At 38.6% G+C, this 24912-nt stretch overlaps 1 protein-coding gene across 2 annotated transcripts in view; it reads left to right on the forward strand.

Annotated features, from left to right (window-relative positions):
* The window catches only part of UBE2W (ubiquitin conjugating enzyme E2 W), a 77205-nt gene that overhangs the window by 50354 nt on the left and 1939 nt on the right, over positions 1-24912 (forward strand). For both annotated transcript variants that reach the window (XM_074386982.1, XM_003940686.3), the window contains 2 exons: positions 6009-6164; positions 11338-11413. In XM_074386982.1, coding sequence (XP_074243083.1) covers positions 6009-6164; positions 11338-11413 — 232 coding nt within the window. The remainder of the gene's footprint in view (positions 1-6008; positions 6165-11337; positions 11414-24912) is intronic.

Consider the following 24912-nt stretch of genomic DNA (forward strand, 5'->3'; position numbering starts at 1 on the left):
TTTTACTCTTAGTGAGATGAGGAAGCCTTTGCAAGATTTTTATCAGAGGAATAACATAGTCCTATTTAAAGTTAAAAGGAACAGTCTGGCTGTTGTGTGGCATAAAAACTGTTCAGGGCATTAAAGGTATAAGGAGATGAGATGGATCATTACAGTAAGCCAGGTGAGATGATGGTGACTTGCACCAGAAGGGTAGCAGTGGATGTTTTGGAAGGTGGTCATATTTTGGACCTGTTTTAACATTTGAATCAACAGGATTTGCTTATGGATTAATTTGGAGTATGACTGAGGGAGAGGAGTCATGAAAGCCTCCATGATTTTTGGCGTATGCAGCTGTACAGACAGTTAACTGAAGTTTGAATTGTATGCTTTGGGAGCAAAAGGGAAAACAAGGTTGAATTGGGCCTTAAAGGACAAAGAGTTTATGTGAAAAATATAGGGCAAAGTGTGAAAGGACTTGTCCTCTTCAGATTTATGAGCATATTAGCTGTTGTAGTTTTATGTGTCGATACATGTGGAGGTTACAGCAGGAGAAGAGAGTGGAAGGATGTTTTGGGGCTCATCAAAAAGGATCTTGCAGTGTGAAAGAAGCTTGACATTTCTCTCATAGATATTAGGAGAGATGGCTCATCTCCATCAAAACTCTGAAGTCCACAGCTGAGTGTGGTGGCTCATGGCTGTAATCCCAGCACTTTGGAGGCCAACGAGTGCAGATCACCTGAGGTCAGGAATTTGAGACTAGCCTGGCCAACATGGTGAAACCGCTACTAAAAATGCAAGAATTAGCTAGGCGTGGTGGTATGCTCCTGTAGTCCCAGCTCTTCAGAGGCTGAGGCAGGAGAATTGTTTGAACTGAGGAGGTGGAGGTTGCAGTGAGCCAAGATCACACCACTGCATTCCACCCTGGGCAATAGAGTGAGACTCCATCTCAAAAACAAAACAAAACCAAAAAAAAAAAAAAAAACCAAAAACCTCTGAAGTCCTCAAGCTTAGTATCTTGACACTCCTACTACTTTTTGTGTCTACATCCAAGATGAAGTTCTTCCATTACTTTACATGTCCAATAGTTATACGCCTTTTTTCTGTTAAAACATTCTATTTGAGTGGAACAAATCTGAAATACATGTATGTCACCTTTACTTATGTTTTATTGAGACAAGGTCTCACTGTGTCGCTCAGGCTGGAGTGCAGTAGCATGATCTCTGCTCACTGCAACCTCCACCTCCTGGGTTCAAACGATTCTCCTGCCTCAGCCACTTGAGCAGCTGGGATTATAGGCATGCACCACAATGCTTATTTAATTTTTGTATTTTTAGGAGAGACAAGGTTTCACCATGTTTGCCAGGCTTGTCTGGAACTCCTGATCGCAAATGATCCAACTGCCTGAGCCTCCCAAAGTGCTGGGATTACAGGCGTGAGTCACCGCGCCCGATTTATACTACCTTTAAACCTCCCCATTACACAGGGTTATTGTTTTTGAGATTTTTAACTAATATTTGGTGAGGAAATTTTCAGTATTTTAGAAGTAGGATAAATACTTATTTTAGAGGGAAAGGAACAGTGTCTCTTTGATTTGAAACCCTTTTGATACTAAGAGTGGTGCTGAAAGTACAATTGTCTTGAATATAAAGCTTTAACCCTCTCCTGTTTATGCCCCCTTACCACAGACCCTTTTCTGTTGCTCAAAATTCAAAATTCATTAATTGTAGAGATTGAGAACCTGTTTTCATGATGTCTTCATCTTGCCTTTTTTTCCTGGTTTGATTTTCCACTCTTTAATGAGGTGATGTTCAAGCTTTCCAAAGTCTTTGAGTGACAATTTTTATTGCCCTAAATTGTCAAAAATCTTTGGCCCCCAGAAAAGAAGGTGAACAGTGAACACTATTCACTGACGACTTGGGGGTCAGGGAGGAGGAAGACGGAGGATTAGACCGGTAGGCTGAGAGAACACAGAGTATAAAGAGAATGATTACCATCCAAGGCAATCCAAGTTTAGTTTCATTATGCCCAATAATTTTGTCTTTGCAGTACTTCTGTAGTTGCATGGTACTGGTTATTACAGAGTATCAGGAAACACTTATGGATGCTTGCTGATATATATGAGAGGACTAAAAAGAGAAAATTGGATTGAAAGCTATGCTAAAATTTCAATCTCCAGTCATTTTTGTCAAATACTTGCCATTTGTGGTAGACTACCTATATGATACATTATACATAATTAAATATCTGATTTAGTTTCCATTATAACAATAAACTCATTGCTTGTATGGTCAGTTTATGTAGTTACACATTAAGTACTATGATTTGCTTATAATTGTAATCAGAGAACACATTTTCCTCATACTGTCCCTGGAAAAACATTGGTATCCATATTGTAGATTGGCTTTTATAATTATATTGTTTTGTACTGCTCATTTGTATATACTGTGTTTTGACCTAGCTTGACACCATATTAGGTGATTGAGTTTCTACCTACCTCTGCACCAGTAGTCTGAACAGTAGTTTGCCTCCTTTGTGGTAAGATCTCAGTACCATAAGGTCTTTCAGTACTGGGTTTGATGTTTGGAAATTCTTGAATTTCATTTTACAAAGTTACCTAATATCCATCCTTTATTTTGTTCTTAGCAATAATGCAGAGGTTTTTGGTAAAGTGTATAAACATATAGAAGTGTACAATTACAAGTCTACTTTCAGTTATTGATTTTTGTTAAGTCATTGTAATAAATTAGCTGGGTGTGGTGTCGCATACCTGTAATCTCAGCTACTTGGGAGGCTGAGACAGGAGAATTGTTTGAACTGGGGAGGAGAAGGTTGCAGTGAGCCAAGATCGTGCCATTGTACTATAGCCTGGGCAACAAGGGTGAAACTCTGTCTCAAAAAGAAAAGAAAAGAAAAGAAAAAATGCTATTTGTGGAATCTGTGCTTATTTGCCTTTTATATGAATGAACTATTGAAAAAATTTTTTCCTTTTTTTTTTTCTTCTTCCAGAAATTCACCTCTGGCATGTAAATTCACCCTTTCCATGTTTAGATAAACTTCTAAAATTCTGTATCTGGCCAGTTAGGCCCTAACCTATTATATAATATATGCAAATAATTAATTTCCCTTCTTTTGGTTGCTAAAATTTTCAGGTTGCTAAAAGTATCATGAATTTGCCCCGCATGCAGAATGTTAAAAAGCCCCTGCTGTTTTATTTAAAGGTTATTGAGATCTGAATTATTTTTATCTTAGTCCCGTTTTACTTCAGAGTTGTTTCTGTCGTCTTGTTTCTGGCTCTCTTCTTTGCTTACAGAATGTCTACTGCTGCTGCTGTAGGTGTTTTCTACTGCTACTCATCCCTTTTCTCTCTTTTCTCCTGAGTTCCTTTTGGTTCATGCCTACCTCTGGCTCTCAGGCCAGGTGATTTAGTTTATAACCATTTCTCTTTAGGATAAATACTGCTTTCTTTGTGCTCTGAATTGGCTGGTGGAAACATCCTGTGGTAACCTTCGTGTTGCTTTTTTCTTAAAAGGTTGGTGATTCAGTTTTGCCAAAGAAGATAATTTGGCAGTTTTTTTTGTTTGTTTTGTTTTGTTTGTTTTGTTTTGTTTGCACTTTCAGATCATTATTGTGCTTGACTTCTTGAGACAGACCTTACTGGAAAAAAATCTCTTTTAAAAAACAATTGTGGCCAGATAATGAACTCCTGAGTATTGCTTGTGTTTTAGTGAAAATATCCTACTGGTCAAATGGCTTTTTATGGCAAAATGAATACCCCAACGCAGATGCATATTCTATAAGATTTGTAAACTCCCATTTTCCACATCTATAACTAACACATGGTAATATCAGATGTATATGATGTAAAAACAGTAGTTCATATTTATTAGAAATAAAATTTTATTAAAAAAATATTGACAGACTCAAAGTGTAGAACTATAAGACCATTTAAGCATGTTTTCTTTTACAGAGGAATACTTTTTTTTAGCAAAAAGTAATGAAGAGGGCACTAGCACGGAGAGGGATAATTAAGATAAATGGCGTGCTTAGAGCATAGCCATTACAAAGTCAAAGTCCTTTCAGGGGCCTCGTGTAATTAGGTGGGATGAGTCACTTGATTTCTCTTATTTTGAGACTTTACTTTTGCTTTTTAGCTTTTTTTTTTAAGTGGGAATACAGGGTCGATGTCCAGAATTTAAAGAGGGAAAAAAAAAAAAAAGAAACATGCAAGTATGGAAAATCATTCCTTTGGGGGGAAAAATGCCTTTTGCTGTCTTATGTAGCCTCAGCCAAGGAAATGTGTCCCATATGTTAGTTAAAATATTTGAATTATTAGAAGACTCCTACTCATATGAAAGACTGCTTTGTTAACATGTAAGTCTTTTAAAATTGTGACAAAATCAGATTCATAGCTAGATACTTAGAATATCTATAAAACCTTAGCTTATGGGAATTTCCTATAACATATTCCGTATTAAACTGTAGCATACCTTACTCTATTTATACTTACGTGACTGGTTCTTTTTTCTGCTCTTTAAAGAGAAAAGGGTATGTCTAAAGCAATACTTGTGTATCTTTTGTCAGTTTCTGCTATAATTTAAGGTAAGATTTCTCCTTACTAGTACTCTGCTATAGTTGGATATGAGGCAGGTTGCAGGGCTGAGAGAGATGCTGTAAATCTGATTTAGGAATTGTTGGTTTATATCTGATGAGCTTTATAAAAATCTAATGTTTACTAAATCGGAATCTGTGAAAGTAGGACACTTGAATTTGTCTCACTATTGTTGCCCAGTCTGCAGTGCAGTGGCGCGATCTCAATTCACGATAACCTCTATCTCCAGGTTCCAGAAATTCTCTTGCCTCAGCCTCCTGAGTAGCTGAGAGTGCAGGTGCCTGCCACCACACCTAGCTAATTTTTGTATTTTTAATAGAGGGCAGGGTTTCACCATGTTGGCCAGACTTGTCTCGAACTCCTGACCTCAGGTGATCCACCACCCGCCTTAGCCTCCCAAAGTGTTGGGATTACAGGCATGAGCCATCGCACCCGGCCTCAAATTTGTATTTTTAACCAGATTTTCAGCTATGTTTTTTTATTTTTTATTTTTTTTTAATGGTGAGATCAGGAGTTAGGAATTGCTACTAACCTGCAGAATAAATATAGTACACAGTATAAACATAAGACTTCTGCTTTCTCAGACAACTTTGGACTATGCTTACAGATTCCTCAGGATATATGAATTTATTCTCCTGCCTATTTGTGTAGGTAAACAAGTTTAAGAAAAAATACTATAGGATATTTATTAAATTATTAGGGCAAAGCAAGAAAATCATGGATTTATTACCATTCAAAACATTGCTGAGGCAAGATAGAGAAAGGAAAAACTGTTACAAGAATTGAGTAAAAGGAAAAGTAGAGTAGAATAGCAAGCAGTTGGGAGACTTGGTCAGCTTTTGTATTTTTTGTCTAGGCACATAGTTATTTACTGATTAACAGCTGGTAACTTGTGCCTGTCATAATGGATGTGTGAATTTAGAGGAGTTGGGATATATAGCAATCATTTCCCTTTGCACATGCACCTTAGAGCTAACATTGTAACAGGTAGTAGTAGTATGAGTATTCCTACCACCTGTCATTTATATTTTCCCAAAATTGAATATTTTTGTTGGGAATTTTAACATACTTGATTTTTATATACAGAGAGCAATGAATAGAATTTGAAAAAGTCATTCTTACAGTGAAAAAATATGTAGTTAGTTTAGAATTTTTAAGGAGAATTTATCAAAAATAACCAAAATAAAAAATAATTTGGATTCTTTTCCCTACTACGTGGTTATTCATTCAGTGAAACCAGTACTTACTGAGTTAATGAGAGTAAACAAATAAGCAGTTGTTTATAATGTTCCTGGAACTGATTTTGGTTTGTTTTTATTTTGTTTTTATACAGTCAATATTTGTTCTATGTGGAGACTATTTTAGTTTTTGGTAATAGAGAATATTTGAGTTTTAATGGAATTTTATTCTCTCTTAGGTCATGTTTACTGGTGAAAATATTCCTGTTCATCCTCATGTTTATAGCAATGGTCATATCTGTTTATCCATTCTAACAGAAGACTGGTCCCCAGCGCTCTCAGTCCAATCAGTTTGTCTTAGCATTATTAGCATGCTTTCCAGCTGCAAAGAAAAGGTAGGACTTTTCAGAATTACTCCAGAAAATATCTCTTCTCTCAGTTTAGGTAGATAAACAATTTTAATATGTAATTATTTTTATTTGGAGGAAGGACTTAGCCTTTTTATTTTAAAACTATAGGGAATTTCATGTTTAATAATAAATTGGAAGGTTATTTTGATACCTTTTCATTCCAAGTAGAAGTTTTAAATGTTGAATGGGATAGAAGCTAGACTTAATGTTTCATATTTTTTAAAATAGGAAATGTGTGCACATGTTCTTAAATAATCTGATTTTATTCCCAAAAGCATGCACAGGGTAAAACTGTACAAGAAATTCTTTTTGTGGATTTCACGGTGGAAAGCCTCAGAAATATGCATCATAGCTTCCTTCTCCCCTCTGCCAGCTCCCACTCTACCAGCATGTTTCAGAGAATTTTCCAGGAACCAGAGCTTTCCTATCCTAATAATTAGGTTGAAGGAGGAAGACCAATTTAACAGTAGAATTTTCAGGACGTTTCTTCCTGTTCTCCTTTATTAATCCACAGATTCTGTGTCTGTCTAATGGAAGTGGGGGCAGGGGAGGGGGTGGGAAACAGAAAGAAAAAACCACTTCCTAAATTTAAAATGTAGGCTGGCTTCCGTGGCTCACACCTGTAATCCCAGCACTTTGCTGGGAGGCCGAAGCAGGCAGATCACCTGAGGTCAGGAGTTAGAGGCCAGCCTGGCCAACATGGTGAAACCTATCTCTTCTAAAAAGACAAAAATTATCTGGGTGTGATGGTGTGCACTTCTAATCCCAGCTGTGTGAGAGACTTGTGGTAGGAGAATCACTTGAACCCAGCAGGCAGAGGTTTCAGTGAGCCAACATCACGCCGCTGTACTCCAGCCTAGGTGACTGAGTGAGACTCCATCTCAAAAATAATACAGTAAATTTAAAATACAGACATAAATTTAGGATACCCTTTAAAGATGTCTGAATCCTCTATGCATTTCTGGTCCTCTTGTCATTCCTGTTTGAGGGTTAGTATAGCATAATATTAACGTATTTCTACATTTTAAAATCCCTCTTAAATCCCCATGAGGGTTTCCTTTTACATTCTGTTTGAAGGAAAAACAAATTTGCCTTAGTAGTTAGGGAGCTATTTGTGTTTTGCAGTTTTCTTCTTTGTTCTCCAAATTGAACTGATTGTCATTTTTATTAAATTAGTATTTGGAGAACGTTTAAGATAATAGTTCATTTTAAAATGATAGGTTATTTTAAAATAACCTATCTTATTTTAAATGATTATTTTATCTTAGGTTATTTTAAAATAACCTACCTTAGAGTGCTTCATATGCTGAAGCACGCTAAGCCACAGCATATGAAATAATGGGTTAAATTGCCCTTTTTTTTTTTTTTTTGAGATGGAGGTTTGCTCTTGTTACCCAGGCTAGAGTGCCATGGCGCGATCTCGGCTCACCGCAACCTCAGCCTCCCGGGTTCAAGCAATTCTCCTGCCTCAACCTCCTGAGTAGGTGAGACTACAGGCATGTGCCACCATGCCCAGCTAATTTTTGTATTTTTTTTTTGTTTGTTTGTTTGGTTTTTTTTGAGACGGAGTTTCGCTCTTGTTACCCAGGCTGGAGTGCAATGGCACGATCTCGGCTCACCGCAACCTCCGCCTCCTGGGTTCAAGCAATTCTTCTGCCTCAGCCTCCCGAGCTGGGACTACAGGCATGCGCCACCACGCCCAGCTAATTTTTTGTATTTTTAGTAGAGACGGGGTTTCACCATGTTGACCAGGATGGTCTCGATCTCTTGACTTCGTGATCCACCCGCCTCGGCCTTCCAAAGTGCTGGGATTACAGGCGTGAGCCACCGCGCCCGGCCAATTTTTGTATTTTTAGTAGAGACGTGGTTTCACCTTGTTGACCAGGATGGTCTCAATCTCTTGACCTCGTGATCCACCCGCCTCGATCTTCCAAAGTGCTGGAATTACAGGCGTGAGCCACCACGCCCGGCCTGCTTTTGTTTTGTTTTTACTCATTTCTTGCTTATTGCTTTTATATTTTCTCCTCTCACCCACCCCAACACATACAAGTATTAAACTTTTATGTGTAGGGCAAAGCAGTTTGTGGGTACGAGGCCTTCTATGTTCCTGTTATGCTTTAAGTCTATAGAAAGGTAAGATGGTAACAACAGGATTTAATAACAAAGTTATGAAGTGGTGAACGTCAGTGATATCTGTATATACTCTTGCATGTACCTCATAATTATTAGATTTTGTTTACATTTAAATGTATTATTAAAAACTAGAGAATGACTATATTCTGTATGTTTCCTTCATCATCATCTAACCTTCACTGTTCCCCTTACATTCTAATCGTCTGCTAGTAGTGTTTCTTGCATACTTAGTATAAGACTAATCATTCCATTTAAAGCACTAATAAACTATATTTTTACTGTTACCATTGTATAATGTGTTTAACCAAGATGATCTGGAAGTCAAGATTTCCATGAAATATAACATTTAAAAAATTTCCTAGTATGTGCTATTTTTACTGTGTTAAGTGATAAGTTACAAAAATGAAAAGAAAATTTTCTTTGGCATTGAGGGGATCTAGCTCAAAAGAAACCTTAAAAAAGTCTTTTAGGCAACGTGCAGTGGATCACTTGAGGCCAGGAGTTCGAGACCAGCCTAGGCAAAATGGCTAAACCACATCAACTAAAAATAAATTAGCCGGGTGTGGTGGTACATGCCTGTAGACCCAGCTACTTGGGTGGCTGATGCACGAGAATTGCTTAAACCCAGGAGGCCAAGGTTGCAGTAAGCTGCGATTGTACCACTGCACTCCAGCCTGGCCAGTAGAGCAAGACTCTGCCTCAAACAAAACAAAACAAAACAAAACAGTATTTTAAATACCCACTTAAACGTTTTACTATTAAAATGGGTAAATTTTATTCTGTAGTAGACATGGTTCTATGGGCTTTACTTTATAATTCTATTAGTATTAAAATATTTTACTTTAGGTGTTTGAGACTTTAGTCATAATTCTTTTATTCCAATTACCTTTTACACAGTCAGGAGTGGTTCCATGAGCTGAAGGTATTTAAATTCAGTATGTCATTAGATTACAATGGATTAAAGATAATTTCTGATATTTTGATCATGGGCCTTTCAGTAAATGCCACTTTACTTGCATGCCTTTATAATACACTTATATCGTTCACACTTTTCAGTTTGTATCCCATTCCTAAAACAATTTCATAAGATTTCTTTTGTATAGTTTCTTTTCTAAGAACAGTGTCTCCCTGATCACTTATCAGGGAGATAGGTGATTTAAGCAAATGAGAATGAGTATTTTTTTCTAAATATTTTTTGAAGACTTTTCTGATGATTCTTGGGTTCTAATCAATATATACATAAAATGAATTTGTGAAATTACTTGCTGTAGTAGTACCAATTCCATATGAACATAGATTTGACTTTGTAGAATCATCCCTTCCTTGAAGTATCTAATTTCATAATATTAATTTTTTAGGAATTTTCTCTAATTGTGTCCCCAGATTAACTTGGAATACTTTAATGTCTTGTGCTGTAACATTTTTTTGTTGTTAAATGAAATTAATATTAACACACAAGGGCATTATGAGGCTCAACTAGGACGATAGTTATATATATGAGTTTTAGAAGTGTCAAATTGACTTGCTGTTTTCCGTCCTGCTGTCACAGAGTCCTACTCACCATTGCTTTCTGGTTAGACTTTCCTTAAATGATGTCATAACACACTTATTTTTGTTAGCCTCAGGTAGAGGAAAGGATTCCCCTAATCTCTCATTTTCATTGGCTTAGCTAAGCAGATTTAAGTCTGAAAATAAATCCTATGTATACACTATAAAATATTTAAGTATAGGAAAATAAGTTATCAGGATGATTCTGAAAGTCAGCATAAAGGAGACTAAAGGATAAGGTTAGCTATCATATCTATAAACTTTAATATAGCTCTGATACAAATTTGACTTTTCCAAGTCTGTGTAGAGAGTAACATTTTCTTTTGTCTGGTTAATATCCAATAGATTTCAGTAAAAATCTCTTCCATAATACATCTTCAGTGTTGTTGGCGTCACTTTATCTGATGTAGCTCCCTTGCAGAGCTGCCATATATCTCTCATATTGTTCTAGTCAGGGCATAAGTACAGCAGAGAGGCCAATTATAATAGATATGCCAATATATATATTTTCCCCTTTTTTCTCGAGTATTGTTTAGAAACAGAATCTTCTGGTCTATCTTTGATGTTATTCTATTATAGTTAAAAAAAAAAAGTTCTTTGTGGAGGTTTGTACGTTGCTTGACTTCTCTAGGCAAATCTAGTTCAGTAGGCTTTTCTGGTTTTTTGTTTTGTTTATTTATTTATGAGACAGAGTCTCACTTGTCATGTAGGCTGGAGTTCAGTGGTACAATCTGGGCTCACTGCAACTTCTGCCTCCTGGGTTCAAGCAATTCTTCTGCCTCAGCCTCCCAGGTATCTGGGATTACAGGTGCCCGTCACCATCCCCAGCTATTTTTTTTTTTTTTTTTTTTGTATTTTTAGTGGAGACTGGATTTCACCATGTTGGCCAGGCTGGTCTCTAACTCCTGACCTCAGGTGATTCACCTGCCTTGGCCTCCCAAAGTACTGGGATTACAGGCGTGAGCCACGGTGTCTGCCCAGTTTTGTTTTTTAATAGAGATGAGGTCTCACTATGTTGCCCAGGCTGGTCTTGAACTCCTGGGCTCAAGTGATCCTCCCACCTTGACCTCCTAAAGTGCCAGGATTACAGACTGAGCCACCTCACCTGGACTGACTTTTAATGAACTCCCAAAGGTATTTATTAAATTATTTCCAGGGAACTAACAAGATACATCAAACCAAAATTCTTTACAACTTAATGTTGCCCCTTCTGGTGTAATAGTCATTCCCTCCTGATAACACTGGAACCTAACACAGATCACACACAAACACCCTTATTCTTATTTTTTAATTTAGGTGTTAAGCATCTGCATTTCCTGGAATACAGTTTTAGTTTTTATTCTTTTAGATATACTGTCCATGTTTATATTGTTTTTTATGCATTTTGTGTTAATTTTGCTTAAGCTTTTATTAAAACTGTCTCTCCCTTAGTTTTACTGTTTTTTGACTTGTCTATTTAAATTCTTTTTTGTTTCAGAGACGACCACCAGATAATTCTTTTTATGTGCGAACATGTAACAAGAATCCAAAGAAAACAAAATGGTGGTATCATGGTAAGCAGTTTGAATTTGTAATAACTTCTTAGCATTTTGATTTGAAAATTATGTTTGCTAAGACTTGGGGAGAAGAAGGGAAGATATAATTGGTGTTACGTTTATGTAATATGAAGAAAATTATTTAAAATATTCTGACGTATTTAATGGATGAATTACACTAGATTTTAATGGGACAAACAGAATCATAACCATCATAAAAGTAAAATGTAAAATTACTTTGATATCCTGAGACTCTACCATTTATTACAAAAAAAAAGTCCTTAATAATCTTTAGATCAAATTAGAACTAGTTACTGGGAGCCCAGGCTTGGTAGCTTACATCTGTAATCCCACCACTTTGGGAGGCTGAGACAAGCAGATCACTTGAGATTAGGAGTTCAAGACTAACCTAGTCAAGATGGTGAAACTCTGTCCCTACTAAAAATACAAAAATGAGCTGGTTGTAGTGGCATGCACCTGTAATTCAGCTACTCTGGAGACTGAGGCATGAGAATCTCGAGCCCTGGAGGCAAAGGTTGCAGTGAGCTGAGATTGTGCCACTGTACTCCAGCCTGGGTGAACTAGTTACTGGGAAACCTGTTGTTTGAAATAGAAGTTTTGATGCCTTGTGTATTCATTTAGTTCTGGTACTATTCATGGCTTGGGGGAGGGAGAATCACAGTAAGTTAGAGGTACCTCCTCAAGTTAAAGAAAGCTCTTTATTCTAGTTGTCTGGGCTATAGTTCGTAATGTACCGATCAGTGCATATTTTGATTTAGATGCTTGTCCTGATCATAGAATAGAGTAGACAGTTAGGTTTGATGTGGCTAATATAAATAAGAGGCCCATATAAAAGAGTATTGTCTTTGTTTTTTTGTGTGTGTGGAATTTTTCTCCTTAATGTTAACCTGATACGAAATTATAACTAGCAAAAACTAATGCAGCTATGGCCTTCTCTGCTTATCTTCTTCTATCCAATGTGAAACTTTCTGTATCCTCACCTAAGTTGAGTAAATTAAAAACTTAAGAGTTACTCAGGTATTGAACTGGTGTAGCTAACCAGAGTCAGTGCAATAGAACTATGCCAGAAGTTACAAATTAGAAAACACAAAGAAATATGCTGTTCCTGAGAGACCGGAATGCGAAAATTTAGAGTAATACCAATGAGAAACACATATGACTTAGAAGAAGGTGACAAACTTTAAGAGCTGTGAAATAAAAATACATATATTTTACAGGTTCAGTGGAGTTCATTAAAAATCCAGTGAATGATCGCAGGGTGGGGAGGGAGTTAGGTGTTTGAAAAGTTTGGGAAAAAATAGTAGACCAGAAGAGTAGAGTTTCAATTTTGAAACATAAAAGTAATGGAGGAGAATTAATCTATCAGACAGGATACTAAAACATATTAATGGAAGAATAGATCACTGAAATACAATTCCTCTTATTTAGACCATGTAGTATATAACGTTTGAATATATGATAAATAAGGCATTACAAATCAGTGAGAAGGGGAAGGATTATTTAGTAAGTAATCATCTTGGAAAACTGGTAGTCCTTTGGGGAAAAAAATAATATTTTCACTGCATAAAATATTTCCTATAGATTCAGTATTTGTATTTATTTTTTATTTATTTTTTGAGACGGAGTATCACTCTGTTGCCCAGGTTGGAGTGCAGTGGTGCAGTCTTGACTCACCGCATCGTCCACTTCCTGGGTTCAAGCAGTTCTCCTAACTCAGCCTCCTTAGTAGCTGAGATTACAGGCACAGCACCATGCCCGGCTAATTTTTGTATTTTTAGTAGAGACAGGGGTTTCGCCATGTTGGCCAGGCTGGTCTTGAACTTCTGACTTCAGGGTGATTCACTTGCCTCGGCCTCCCAAAGCACTGCGATCACAGGCGTGAGCCACCGCACCTGGCCTAAGTATCTTTTAAAATACAACAAAAAAATATTTTTTTCAATTTTGAGTATCAGCTCCCTGGAGGAAGGAAGAATTTCTTTCTTTCTTTTTTTTTTTTTTTTTTTTTTTTTGAGACGGAGTTTCGCTCTTGTTACCCAGGCTGGAGTGCAATGGCGCGATCTCGGCTCACCGCAACCTCCGCCTCCTGGGTTCAAGCAATTCTCCTGCCTCAGCCTCCTGAGTAGCTGGGATTACAGGCACGTGCCACCATGCCCAGCTAATTTTTTGTATTTTTAGTAGAGATGGGGTTTCACCATTTTGACCAGGATGGTCTCGATCTCTGGACCTCGTGATCCACCCACCTCGGCCTCCCAAAGTGCTGGGATTACAGGCTTGAGCCACCGCGCCCGGCAGGAAGAATTTCTGAATTTAAAAGGAATCACAAGGAAATTAAACCTTCAGTTACATGAAAATTTACAACTTTTATAACTTTAATAACTTTAAACTACTATCATTATAAAGTTTGAAAAAATTGTGAAATGTTTATAGCTTATTAAAAATAAAGACTTTATGAAAGTTGCTTATGGATAAATGACAACATAGGCAAAAAAGTGCAGCTTAGTAAAATAATTACCAATTTAAGATTTTGTAACTAATTTTCTGAATCTGCAGAGTTTTATAAAACAAATGCTATACTGAAGGAGAGTAAAGAGTAGATAAAAGTGTCTTCATACTTGCTGGTGATATGTAGCAAGTTTGTATAAACCTTTAAGGAAGCAGTTTAGCAATATTTAGCAAACTTAAAGTTCAAGAGCAAACCTTTTGTTTCAGTTATTAAACTTCAGGAAATCTGTCCTAAAAAAAATAATGCTTAAGAAAGGTTTTATTTGTGAAATATTCAGTGTAGCACTTTATTATTATATACTCAATTTCCTAGTCTGCCATACGTTACCTCTACGTGTGCTATTTGCCTGGAATTAATTCTGCTACACACACAACTCTCTTCTTAGGAGCTCTTTCAGCAAAGTCTTGTTAAGTACTCCCTCCTTGGAGGAACCTCATAAACTTTGTTAAGATGCCTGGAATGCTGGTTTTGCTTTCATTTTTAAGATACCCCCAGATAATTCTGATGTAGCTAGTCGTATGAGAACTATTATTTCTGAGATTATTTGACAAAGTTTCCAAATAGACTCATTAATAAACAGGCTTAATTCTTACTGGACACTGAAGTTCCCTTCAAATTATTAATAAAACCCAACTTGAATTAAATGGCCTTTTACTTCAGTTTACATTGCTGGCTTCTCATTCTTTTTACCTTCTCTTGCCTTTTAGGACCAAACATTAAGCCTCTTCACTCCGTGCCTCCACAAAAAAGCTTTAGGAAAAAAAAAAAAAAATCCTGAGTGTCAGAGACTCCTTTATCCTACTGTAGTAAGTTACCACATTCATCAAAAATTAAGATTAGCCAATTAGGAATCTTGACAAACATACTTTTTATTTTTTTTCTGAGATGGAGTTTTGCTCTTGTTGCCCCAGCTGGAGTGCAGTGGCGCAGTCTCTACTCACCGCAACCTCCGCCTTTTGGGTTCAGGTGATTCTCCTGCCTCAGCCTCCTGAGTAGCTGGGATTACAGGCATGCGCCACCATGCCCAGCTAATTTTTTCTGTTTTTAGTAGAGGTGGCGTTTCTCCATGTTGGTTAGGCTGGTCTCAAACTCCCAACCTCAGGTGATCTGCCCGCCTCAGCCTCCCAAAGTACTGGGGTTACAGACGGGAGCCACTGCACCTGGCCAGCCAAACGTAATTATTTTTTAGTGTCAAAGTTAAGACTTTAGTAATTCTGGTTCAGATTCAGTCTTACTAGTAATAGAAAAGTTCTTTTCCGCAAGTGTTTTTAAAGCACCTTGAGATTTTTCATGCAACTTGAGAAGACATTGTTTTATTTTTATGAGGTATATATTTTTTAAAATACATCCCTCTCTCCTACTTTCTCACCCCATTGTTAGGGGATATTCCTATTTTCCTTTATTTTACTACTCCCTGGTAGAGAAAGTTCAAAAAGATAATTGGTTTTCTAGCCCCTCTAATGCTGGCTTATATGGTTCAAAGGATTTATAAGAAGTCTTTCATCTAAGAATACTTCAGAGTTTTGGCCAGCCGCAGTGGCTCATGCCTGTAATCCTAGTGCTTTCGGAGGCCAAGGCAGGCGGATCACCTGAGGTCAGGAGTCTGAGACCAGCCTGGCCAACATGACAAAACCATCTCTCTACTAAAAATACAGAAATAAGCTGAGCTTGGTGGCAGGCACCTGTAATCTCAGCTATTCCGGGGGCCAAGGCAAGAGAATCGCTTGAACCCACTGGGCAGCAGAGGTTGTAGTGAGCTGAGCCAAGATCATGCCACTTCACTCCAGCCTAGGCGAAAGCTTCAGACTCTGTCTCAAAAAAAAAAAAAAAAAAAAAAAAAAAAAATCTTCACAGTTTCTTCTTACTGCTTTTGAATAAGAAATGGGGAAAGATAAACCCAGAAATACAAGGATTAGTTCTTTAAATTACAATTTATAATAGAAGCTATTTTTCACAGAGTTAACAGTTTTTACATTACTGAGAAATCCACACTTTCATGACAGAAGTATAAAGTTCCTTTTAGTAGTTTGGAGACATAATTTTCAAGTAAGCCAAGAAGTACCAAAAACAAAACAAAGTCTTTCAAACCAAATTAACCTTTTACATAATATAAAATAATCTGAAGTTCATACAGTAATTCGTTTTTCCTGTAAACTGACTGAAGGTATCCCTTCTTCATTCACCTCTCCCCACCAATGCAAATAAACTATTTTTAAAAGGCACTGGATTCTTATTCACCTAAATTAAGACTGTTCTAGTCCAGTCCCCAATCTTGGGTACATAGAATTTTTTTTTCATTTACAGGTAATTCTCTTTAAAATATCTTTGGTTTATTGACTTGGAATGACCATTCTTATCTCTTTTCTTTTTTTTTTTTTTTTTTTTGAGACGGAGTCTCATTCTGTCGCCAGGCGCTAGGCTGGAATGCAGTGGCACAGTCTTGGCTCACCACAACATCTGCCTCGGCCTCCCAGGTAGCTGGGACTACAGGCGCATGCCACCACACCCAGCTAATTTTTTTTGTATTTTTAGTTTCACCGTGTTTGCCAGGATGGTCTCTATCTCTTGACCTCTTGTGATCTTCCCGCCTCAGCCTCCCAAAGTGCTGGGATTACAGGTCTTATCTCTTAATATATATTTTCTCCTCTTCCTTGAACACTGAATGTTTGAATCATTACCCCCCACCATTCTCCCTTTAAGGGACAACTTTGTTTTGAAAATGACTTTCATAGGCAGTTCAAGAATGGTAATATTTGTTATACATCGAAATGGTAAAGCAGTTGTTCTATCATCCAACTAGGATGGCTGCAGGGAATCTTCTTTGAACTTTTCTTTCACTTTTAAAAAGCTAATGCATTTCAGCTGTGTAGCACATACTGTCTTCTTTTTATGTATCAGAATAGCAGTCACAGGCAATGTGAATAATAGCTTTTCCTGGCATTATAGATAAATTTAGAGCATTATAGATAAATTTGGATAATCTTATCAAAGATAATCATACTTTTATAAAAAGCCTAACACATTAATTTTGTTTATTAGAACTTTCCACAAGTCAGCATACCTTTTGTCTGCTTAGCTGCTTTAGTTCCAGTGTAACACCAAGTTACCAAGAAATACAGACTCTTGATGTTTCTTAGCATCATCTCATTTTCAAAAGATTATGAAACAGGCCAGTTTCCTTATGTGACCTTCAAGGCAGAAAGATCAGAGACTGAACAAAGGCTTACTAAGAATTGGATAAACTCACTGAAACACTTAGCATTTCAATTTCTAGAAACTTAGTGGAATTGTATGCCTCAGGTCTCAAGGTCCACAGTCTTCCTGTGTGGTGTTTCCCAACATACTTGCATCAAGGTGAGTTAGTGTTCGTCAGATCTAAGCAAAGAGGCAAGAGAGGTTTTGGCTTAGATTAGTGACTATACATATACTCCAAAGGGGACTTCCTGGATGCTGGATGCAGGATGGAAATACAGCTAATGAAAAACAACAAATGTGAAATTCACTTGGTTTCCTGGTTTTGTAAGAGGAGGAGGACCCTGCTGACATGCTAAAGCTGAGCGAGCTACCAGATACCAGTGTTAAAATTCTTGGGAGAGACCTCTCTCAGCTTAAAGTTGTGGTTTTCTAGATTATTAGTTAGAATCCCTTAAGAATTAGGCCAGTCACTGTTTACTCCACTGTTAGTGTCTTTATATGCATCTTACCTTGTATTTATTATTTATTTTTGAGGTTCTTACTTAACACACAGTGATTTGTTACAACGTGAAAGTCACCCCATTAGTGTTTAGAGGTCTTTGGATATATTAAATAAAAAGTTGTCTTGATAGTTCCTATACATTTCTTTATTACTTGAAGTTGACTATCTCTCAACAATATTCCAGAATTCTTTTATAGTTTCTATTCATTAATGAATTGAAGTCACACCTGCTTTGAAATGCAAATATATTCATTTCCAGTTAAGGCAGTAGGGGAGTGGAGGGGATTCTTAGGCTTTGAATAATCAATTGAGCAGGGAGAATAGGGTTCAACAAATAAAGAAGCCTAACCAAAATAGGTATTCGAAGTAGACAGCTCACCTCAGCCTATAGATGGACTGAAGAAGTTTCTTACAATTCAGGGCTAGCATCTTCCTTAGAAAACAGATATGCATACAGTTCCATGCACAAATAAATGAATGAGACCTCAAAGTTCTATATCATAAAACAGACACAATCATTGTTTTTGAGAAAGAAAGTATATCTCTTTGTGAGACCATAAAAATAATTTCAGTGAGGTAGCTAACTAAAATCCATTATTTATATTGATCTATTTGTTTTCTGAGGTCAGTCTCGGGCATATACAACTTAAATTCATAAATGATTTGCTTCCCACAGAGGGGAGAACAGATCTGTGGCTGGAACTATTCTTTTTAAAGTTTTAGAAAATTGAATGGTTAGTTATAAACTGTAGGTTGAATATCACTTATTTGAAATGGTTAGGACCAGAAGTGTTTTGGATTTCAGTTTGTTTTGCTTTATTTTGTTTGAATATTTGCATGTGCATAATGAGCTGTCTTGGGGTTGGGAGCCGAATCTCAACATGAAATTTATGTATGTTTCACATATACCTTAAACACATGATCTGAGAGTAATTTTACACAAAACTTCATTTATTTTTTGAGACAGAATCACACTCTGTCACTCAGGCTGGAGTGCAGTGGTGCGATCATAGTCACTGCAGCCTCAACCTCCTGGGCTCAGGTGATCCCCCCACTTCAGTGTCTTAAGTAACTGGGACTGCAGACAACATACCACCATTTCCAGCTTTTTTTTTTTTTTTTTTTTTTTTAATATTTTGGGAGGGGTATAGATGGGATTTCACCATGTTGCCCAAATTGGTCTCAAACTCCTGAACTCAATCAGTCTGCCCACCTCAGCCTCCCAAAGTGCTGGGATTGCAGGCATGAGCCACTGCACTGGACTTATACAGCATTTTAAGCATTTTTTTTGCATGAAATAACATTTTAACTGACCTGTCACATGAGGTCAGGTCTGGAATTTTCCAGTTTAGGTGTCATGTTAATGCTTAAAAAGTGTCAGATATTGGGTTAGGGATGCTCACCCTGTGTAACTTAAGGCTGCTGTTGAAGACTGGCTTCAGAGACCTAGGCTTATAGGAAGTGAATTCGCATAATGTTTAGATAGCATGTCCAACAAAATGATGAATCTGTAATTTGGGGGAGGTGTAGAGGAATATCATTTTAAAAAAACCATGGACTACATTCTGATTCTGTTCAGCTGGAACATTTCTATAGAAATACAAAGATTGCAAGAGAGCAGAAGCATAAAATTGTCTCAGACTAGTAGTATCAAACGCCTTTTCTTCTGCTATATAGTTGCTGTCCATAGATTTACCTGTATTGTGAACTTTATTTGTACTACCTTTTAGAGTTACAAAACCATTTTCTAAATTCCTGACTCCACACTTTTAATCAGTTTGTTTGTGCCTTCTGTTTGCTGCTGTGTAGCAAGTCTGTTGTCTACTTTGAAATATTTCTTGAATTGGTTCATTAAAGGAAAATTTTAATGCCCTAAATCAGGCGTCCCCAAACTACAGCCCGCGGGCCGGCCTGAGGCCATTTATCCAGCCCCCCCGCCACACTTCAGGAAGGGGCACCTCTATGATTGGTGGTCAGTGAGAGGAGCACAGTATGTGGTGGCCCTCCAACGGTCTGAGGGACAGTGAACTGGCCCCCTGTGTAAAAAGTTTGGGGATGCCTGCTCTAAATCGTTGAGAGACAAAACTGTAAATCTCTTCTCTTCTCTTTCTTAGGGGTAGCATCTGCTTCGTATCTACTGACCTATATTACTGTGTTCCTTTTTTTTTTTTTCTGGTCTTCTTTCCCTGGGGATATCCAAGGAGATGGGTTTCCATGATAGTTGGAAACTATTTGATAGTTCTTATTCTCAGGAGAAAACGAAATGACCTCTTTCTAATACAGTTCTCTCTCTCATTTATATTTCCCAGAAGTCCAGTGAAGTTAGCCATGGTAGGTGTTACCTCTTTGAATCTGAGAGTTCATATGTTATATTTCAAAGTGTAATTTTAGTAGAGGCTTCTGTAATTCCAGGAAAAATATAAATGATTAATTTCAGATTTTTCTTTAAGCCATTATCTTGTCACAGATACTGTAGCCAAGAGGTTAAATATACCTTTTTCTTTTTGAGATGGAGTTTCACTCTTGTTGCCCAGGCTGGTGTGCAGTGGCGTGATCTAGGCTCACTGCAACCTCCATCTCTCAGGTTCAAGTGATTCTCCTGCCTCAGCCTCCTGAGTAGCTAGGATTACAGGCATGTGCCACCACGCCAGCTAATTTTTTGTTATTTTTAGTAGAGACGCAGTTTCTCCTTGTTGGTCAGGCTGGTCTTGAACTCCTGACCTCATGCTGGGGTTCAGGGGAGCCCTCAGCTTCCCTGAGAGGATGTTTCTCCTGGTTCTTGGTCTGTCACTCTCAAGAATGATAGGAGACCACAGTGCAGTGTGCTCATAAAGTAAAATACCTGACTCCAAAAGTGGTTGCAGAAAGTGATTTATTTAGATAAAGAGAAAAAGGAGAGAGAAGAAGAAACAGCTCGTTCTTACACTGAGTGAGAGAAAAAAGCTGCTTTCACACTGAGTGAGAAGGGTTCCCAGAGGGGGAAAACCAGAGAAAGAAAGCTCCTCTCACACGGAGTGAGAGAATCCAGAAAGATGGAATCCAGGAGAGGAAAGACAGCTTCCACACTGAATAGAAGGGAATTGAGAGAGAGAGAGAGAGATGGGGTTTAGGAGAGGAAAAGCAACTTCCACACTGGGTAGAAGGGGAGACCCCAGAGGGAGAAAATCCAGGAGGGGAAAGAGAGCTCCCACTATGTGGGAGGGCATTCCAGAGAGCTGGAAATCTGGTGTGGGTGAAGGAGAAATTTTATCCTGGGAGAAATTCCCACCTCCCCAAGTTCCTTTGGCCAATGAAGGGAGTTCCTTTAAACTTCTGCTGGGGTGATTGACTCTTAAGTTTCTTCCCAAGTCTCCTGGATGGAGAGAGCTGGATGGTGGGGGTGGGGGAGGCATGGTGCTGGGAAGTTCTTGCCCTTAAAACTACACCCCCTTGTGGACCCTGTAAGAAAATGCATTCGTTCACTTGTGATCTACCTACCTTGGCCTCCCAAAGTGCTGCGATTATAGGTGTGAGCCACCATGCCCAGCCTAAACGTATCATTCTTTTACCACCTTTTGTCAGCCTGTATTTGTCTCAACCCAAATTAGGTTTACTGTGACAACATTTTTTGTTTTTTGTGTTTTTGGAGTTAGTCTGTCCTGGTATCCAGTAATACTTTCATCTTGCTGGCAAACTATGTTCTTCCTACTAACAGATAAGTTTTTTGCTTCTTAGTTATGGCCCTCCTATTTAGAAAAAGGATGGCCATGGCTTTGGCTCATACTTGTATCTATATTTACAGTTTGCTTATAAACTCTTGATTACATATAGCCATCGTGGATTTTTAATCCTGCAAGTCCCTGTGGATCCAGCTGTTAAGGATCATCTGTTTCTTCTAAACTAGGGTATTCAAAGTGGGTATACAGTCTGACAGGGATTGTGATATGGAAAATAGCTTCACAAAGATTTCCTAATCATTTTGGTAGCACATTCTACAGAAACCTACTATACTAAAATCCTCTTGCAATGAACAAGCTAATAAAGAAAGATGCATTTATGCCACCACCTATCAAAGATGATATGATATGTCTTTGGAGATACAAGGTAATTAGTAGTTAACTGGATAACATTATATTCAAATTGAATTTTATCTATCACTTTTCTTATTGTATACATTGTTTTTATTTATTTATTTATTTATTTATTTATTTATTTATTTTGAGACGGAGTTTTGCTCGTTACCCAGGCTGGAGTGCAATGGTGCGATCTTGGCTGCAAGATCTGCCTCCTGGGTTCAAGCAATTCTCCTGCCTCAGCCTCCCTAGTAGCTGGGACTACAGGCACACACCACCATGCCCAGCTAATTTTTGTATTTTTAGTAGAGACGGGGTTTCACCATGTTGGCCAGGATGGTCTTGATCTCTTGACCTCATGATCCACCTGCCTCAGCCTCCCAAAGTGCTGGGATTACAGGCGTGAGCTGCTGCACCCGGCCTTGTATACATTGTTATCTTGTATCACCCTAAAATTTATCCCCAGTAGTTTGACATATTAGGTAGAGTTTAGTGCCATCTTGGCATATTATATAGAATTTAGCACCATCTTTTAGCTTAGAGATTTAAGTATGAGTAGTTTTAGTGTTAGTTTCAGGATCCACCCTGAAATTCTATAGAGTGTTACTCTATTGCAGAAGTCGTGTTTTAAGGAACTTTTTCATATTCCTAAGTTTGTTTTATAGTCATCCCAAGGTTTGTTTTTTTTTTAAAGACAGACTCTTGCTCTGTCACCCAGGCTGGAGTGCAGTGGCATAATCTTGGCTCACTGCAACCTCCACCTCCCAGGTTCAAGCAATTCTCTGCCTCAGCCTCCTGAGTAGCTGAGATTGCAGGCATGCACCACTATGCCTGGCTAATTTTTGTATTTTTAGTAGAGATGGGGTTTCACCTTCTTGGCCAGGCTTGTCTTGAACTCCTGACCTTGTCATCTACCTGCCTCAGCCTCCCAAAATGCTGGGATTATAGGCATGAGCCACCGTGCCAGGCCGGAACATCACTTTTTTTTGACAGTGTTGCCTGGGGAATCACAACTCTCTGCAGCCTCAACCACTGAGACTCAAGTGATCCTCCTGCCTGAGCCTCCCAAGTAGCTGAGACTACAGGCGCACACCACCCTACCAGGTTAATTTTTGTATTTTCCGTAGAGGCAAGATTTTGCCATATTGCCTGGGCTGATCTTGAGCTCCTAAACTCAAGCAGTCCATCTACCTCTGCCTCCAAAAATGCTGGAATTGTAGGCGTGAGCCATTGTGCATTGCCAAGAAAATTTTGAGTGAACCTTAGAGGATATAAACTATCTACTTGTTTTCTTAAAGATACTATACCTTTTTTTTTTTTTTTTTTTTTTTTGAGACGGAGTTTCGCTCTTGTTACCCAGGCTGGAGTGCAGTGGCGCGATCTCGGCTCATCACAACCTCCGCCTCCTGGGTTCAGGCAATTCTCCTGCCTCAGCCTCCTGAGCAGCTGGGACTACAGGCACGCACCACCATGCCCAGCCAATTATTTGTATTTTTTTTTTTTTTTTTTTTTTTTGAGACGGAGTTTCGCTCTTGTTGCCCAGGCTGGAGTGCAATGGCACGATCTCGGCTCACCGCAACCTCCGCCTCCTGGGTTCAGGCAGTTCTCCTGCCTCAGCCTCCTGAGTAGCTGGGATTACAGGCACACGCCACCATGCCCAGCTAATTTTTAGTATTTTTAGTAGAGACGGGGTTTCACCATGTTGACCAGGATGGTCTCGATCTCTTGACCTCGTGATCCACCTGCCTCGGCTTCCCAAAGTGCTGGGATTACAGGCTTGAGCCACCGTGCCCGGCCAATTTTTTGTATTTTTAGTAGAGATGGGGTTTCACCATGTTGACCAGGATGGTTTCGATCTCCTAACCTCGTGATCCACCAGCCTCGGCCTCCCAAAGTGCTGGGATTACAGGCTTGAACCACCGTGCCCGGCCAAGATACTATTCTTATTTATTTAAAAGCATCAAATGAATTAGTGATGATGATTTTTTTTTTTTTTTTTTTTTTTTTTTTGAGACGGAATTTCGCTCTTGTTACCCAGGCTGGAGTGCAATGGCGTGATCTCGGCTCACCGCAACCTCCGCCTCCTGGGTTCAGGCAATTCTCCTGCCTCAGCCTCCTGAGTAGCTGGGATTACAGGCACGCGCCACCATGCCCAGCTAATTTTTTGCATGTTTAGTAGAGACGGGGTTTCACCATGTTGACCAGGATGGTCTCGATCTCTCGACCTCGTGATCCACCCGCCTCAGCCTCCCAAAGTGCTGGGATTACAGGCTTGAGCCACCGCGCCCGGCCAGTGATGATTATTTTTAAACTCCAGTCTGTTTCCCTCTTGAAATTACTGGATCATGGAATACTCTAGAGTTTGCTGAGCTTGGAAGTCAGATTTTACTGGTTTTTAATTAGCAGTATATCAATTTTAACATGAGATAGTGTATTAATCTGTTTTGTGTTGCTCTAAAATACCTGAGACTAACTTATAAGAAGAGAAGTTTATTTGGCTCACAGTTTGGCAGACTGTATAGGAGCACAGTGCCAGCATCTGCTTCTGGTGAGGCCTCAGGAAGCTTTTACTAATGGCAGAAGGTGAAGGGGGAGCAGGCAAGTCAAATGGCAAGAGAAGGGAGCAAGAGACAGAGGAAGGAGGTCCCAGACTAAATCTTTTAACAGCCAGATCTCATGTGAACTCATGACTGCAAGGAGGGCACCAAACCATTCCTGAGGGATCTGCCCCCATGACCCAAACACCTCCCCAGTAGGCCCCTCTCCAACATGGGGTATCACACGTTTCAACATGAGATATGAAGGGAGAGATATCCAAACCATATCAGACAATTTATAAAATATTTTGATTAGGATTTTCAGAATTTTTTTCCTTGAGTACTTTCACAACTCTTGGCCACCAGTTTCATCTTTCTTTCTTCCCTCCCTCCCTCCCTCTCTTCCTCTCTCTTTCTCTTTCTTTTTCTTTCTTTCTCTTCCTTCCTTTCTTTCTCTTTCCTTCTTTCTTTTTCTTTCTTTCTTCCTCTTTCCTTTTTCTTTCTTCCCTTCCTTCCTTCCTTTTTTTCTTCCTTTCCTTCTTTCCTTTTTTGTTTTTTTTGTTTTCTCTCTCTCTCTCTCTTTTTTTTTTTTTTGGTGGGGATGGTGTTTCACTCTTGTTGCCCAGGCTGGAGTGCAATGGCGTGTTCTTGGCTCACTGCAACCTCTGCCTGCCAGGTTCAAGCGCTTCTCCTGCCTCAGCCTTTGG

The sequence above is a fragment of the Saimiri boliviensis genome, chromosome 15 (assembly GCF_048565385.1).
Source record: "Saimiri boliviensis isolate mSaiBol1 chromosome 15, mSaiBol1.pri, whole genome shotgun sequence".
In the NCBI taxonomy this organism is placed as follows: domain Eukaryota; kingdom Metazoa; phylum Chordata; class Mammalia; order Primates; family Cebidae; genus Saimiri; species Saimiri boliviensis.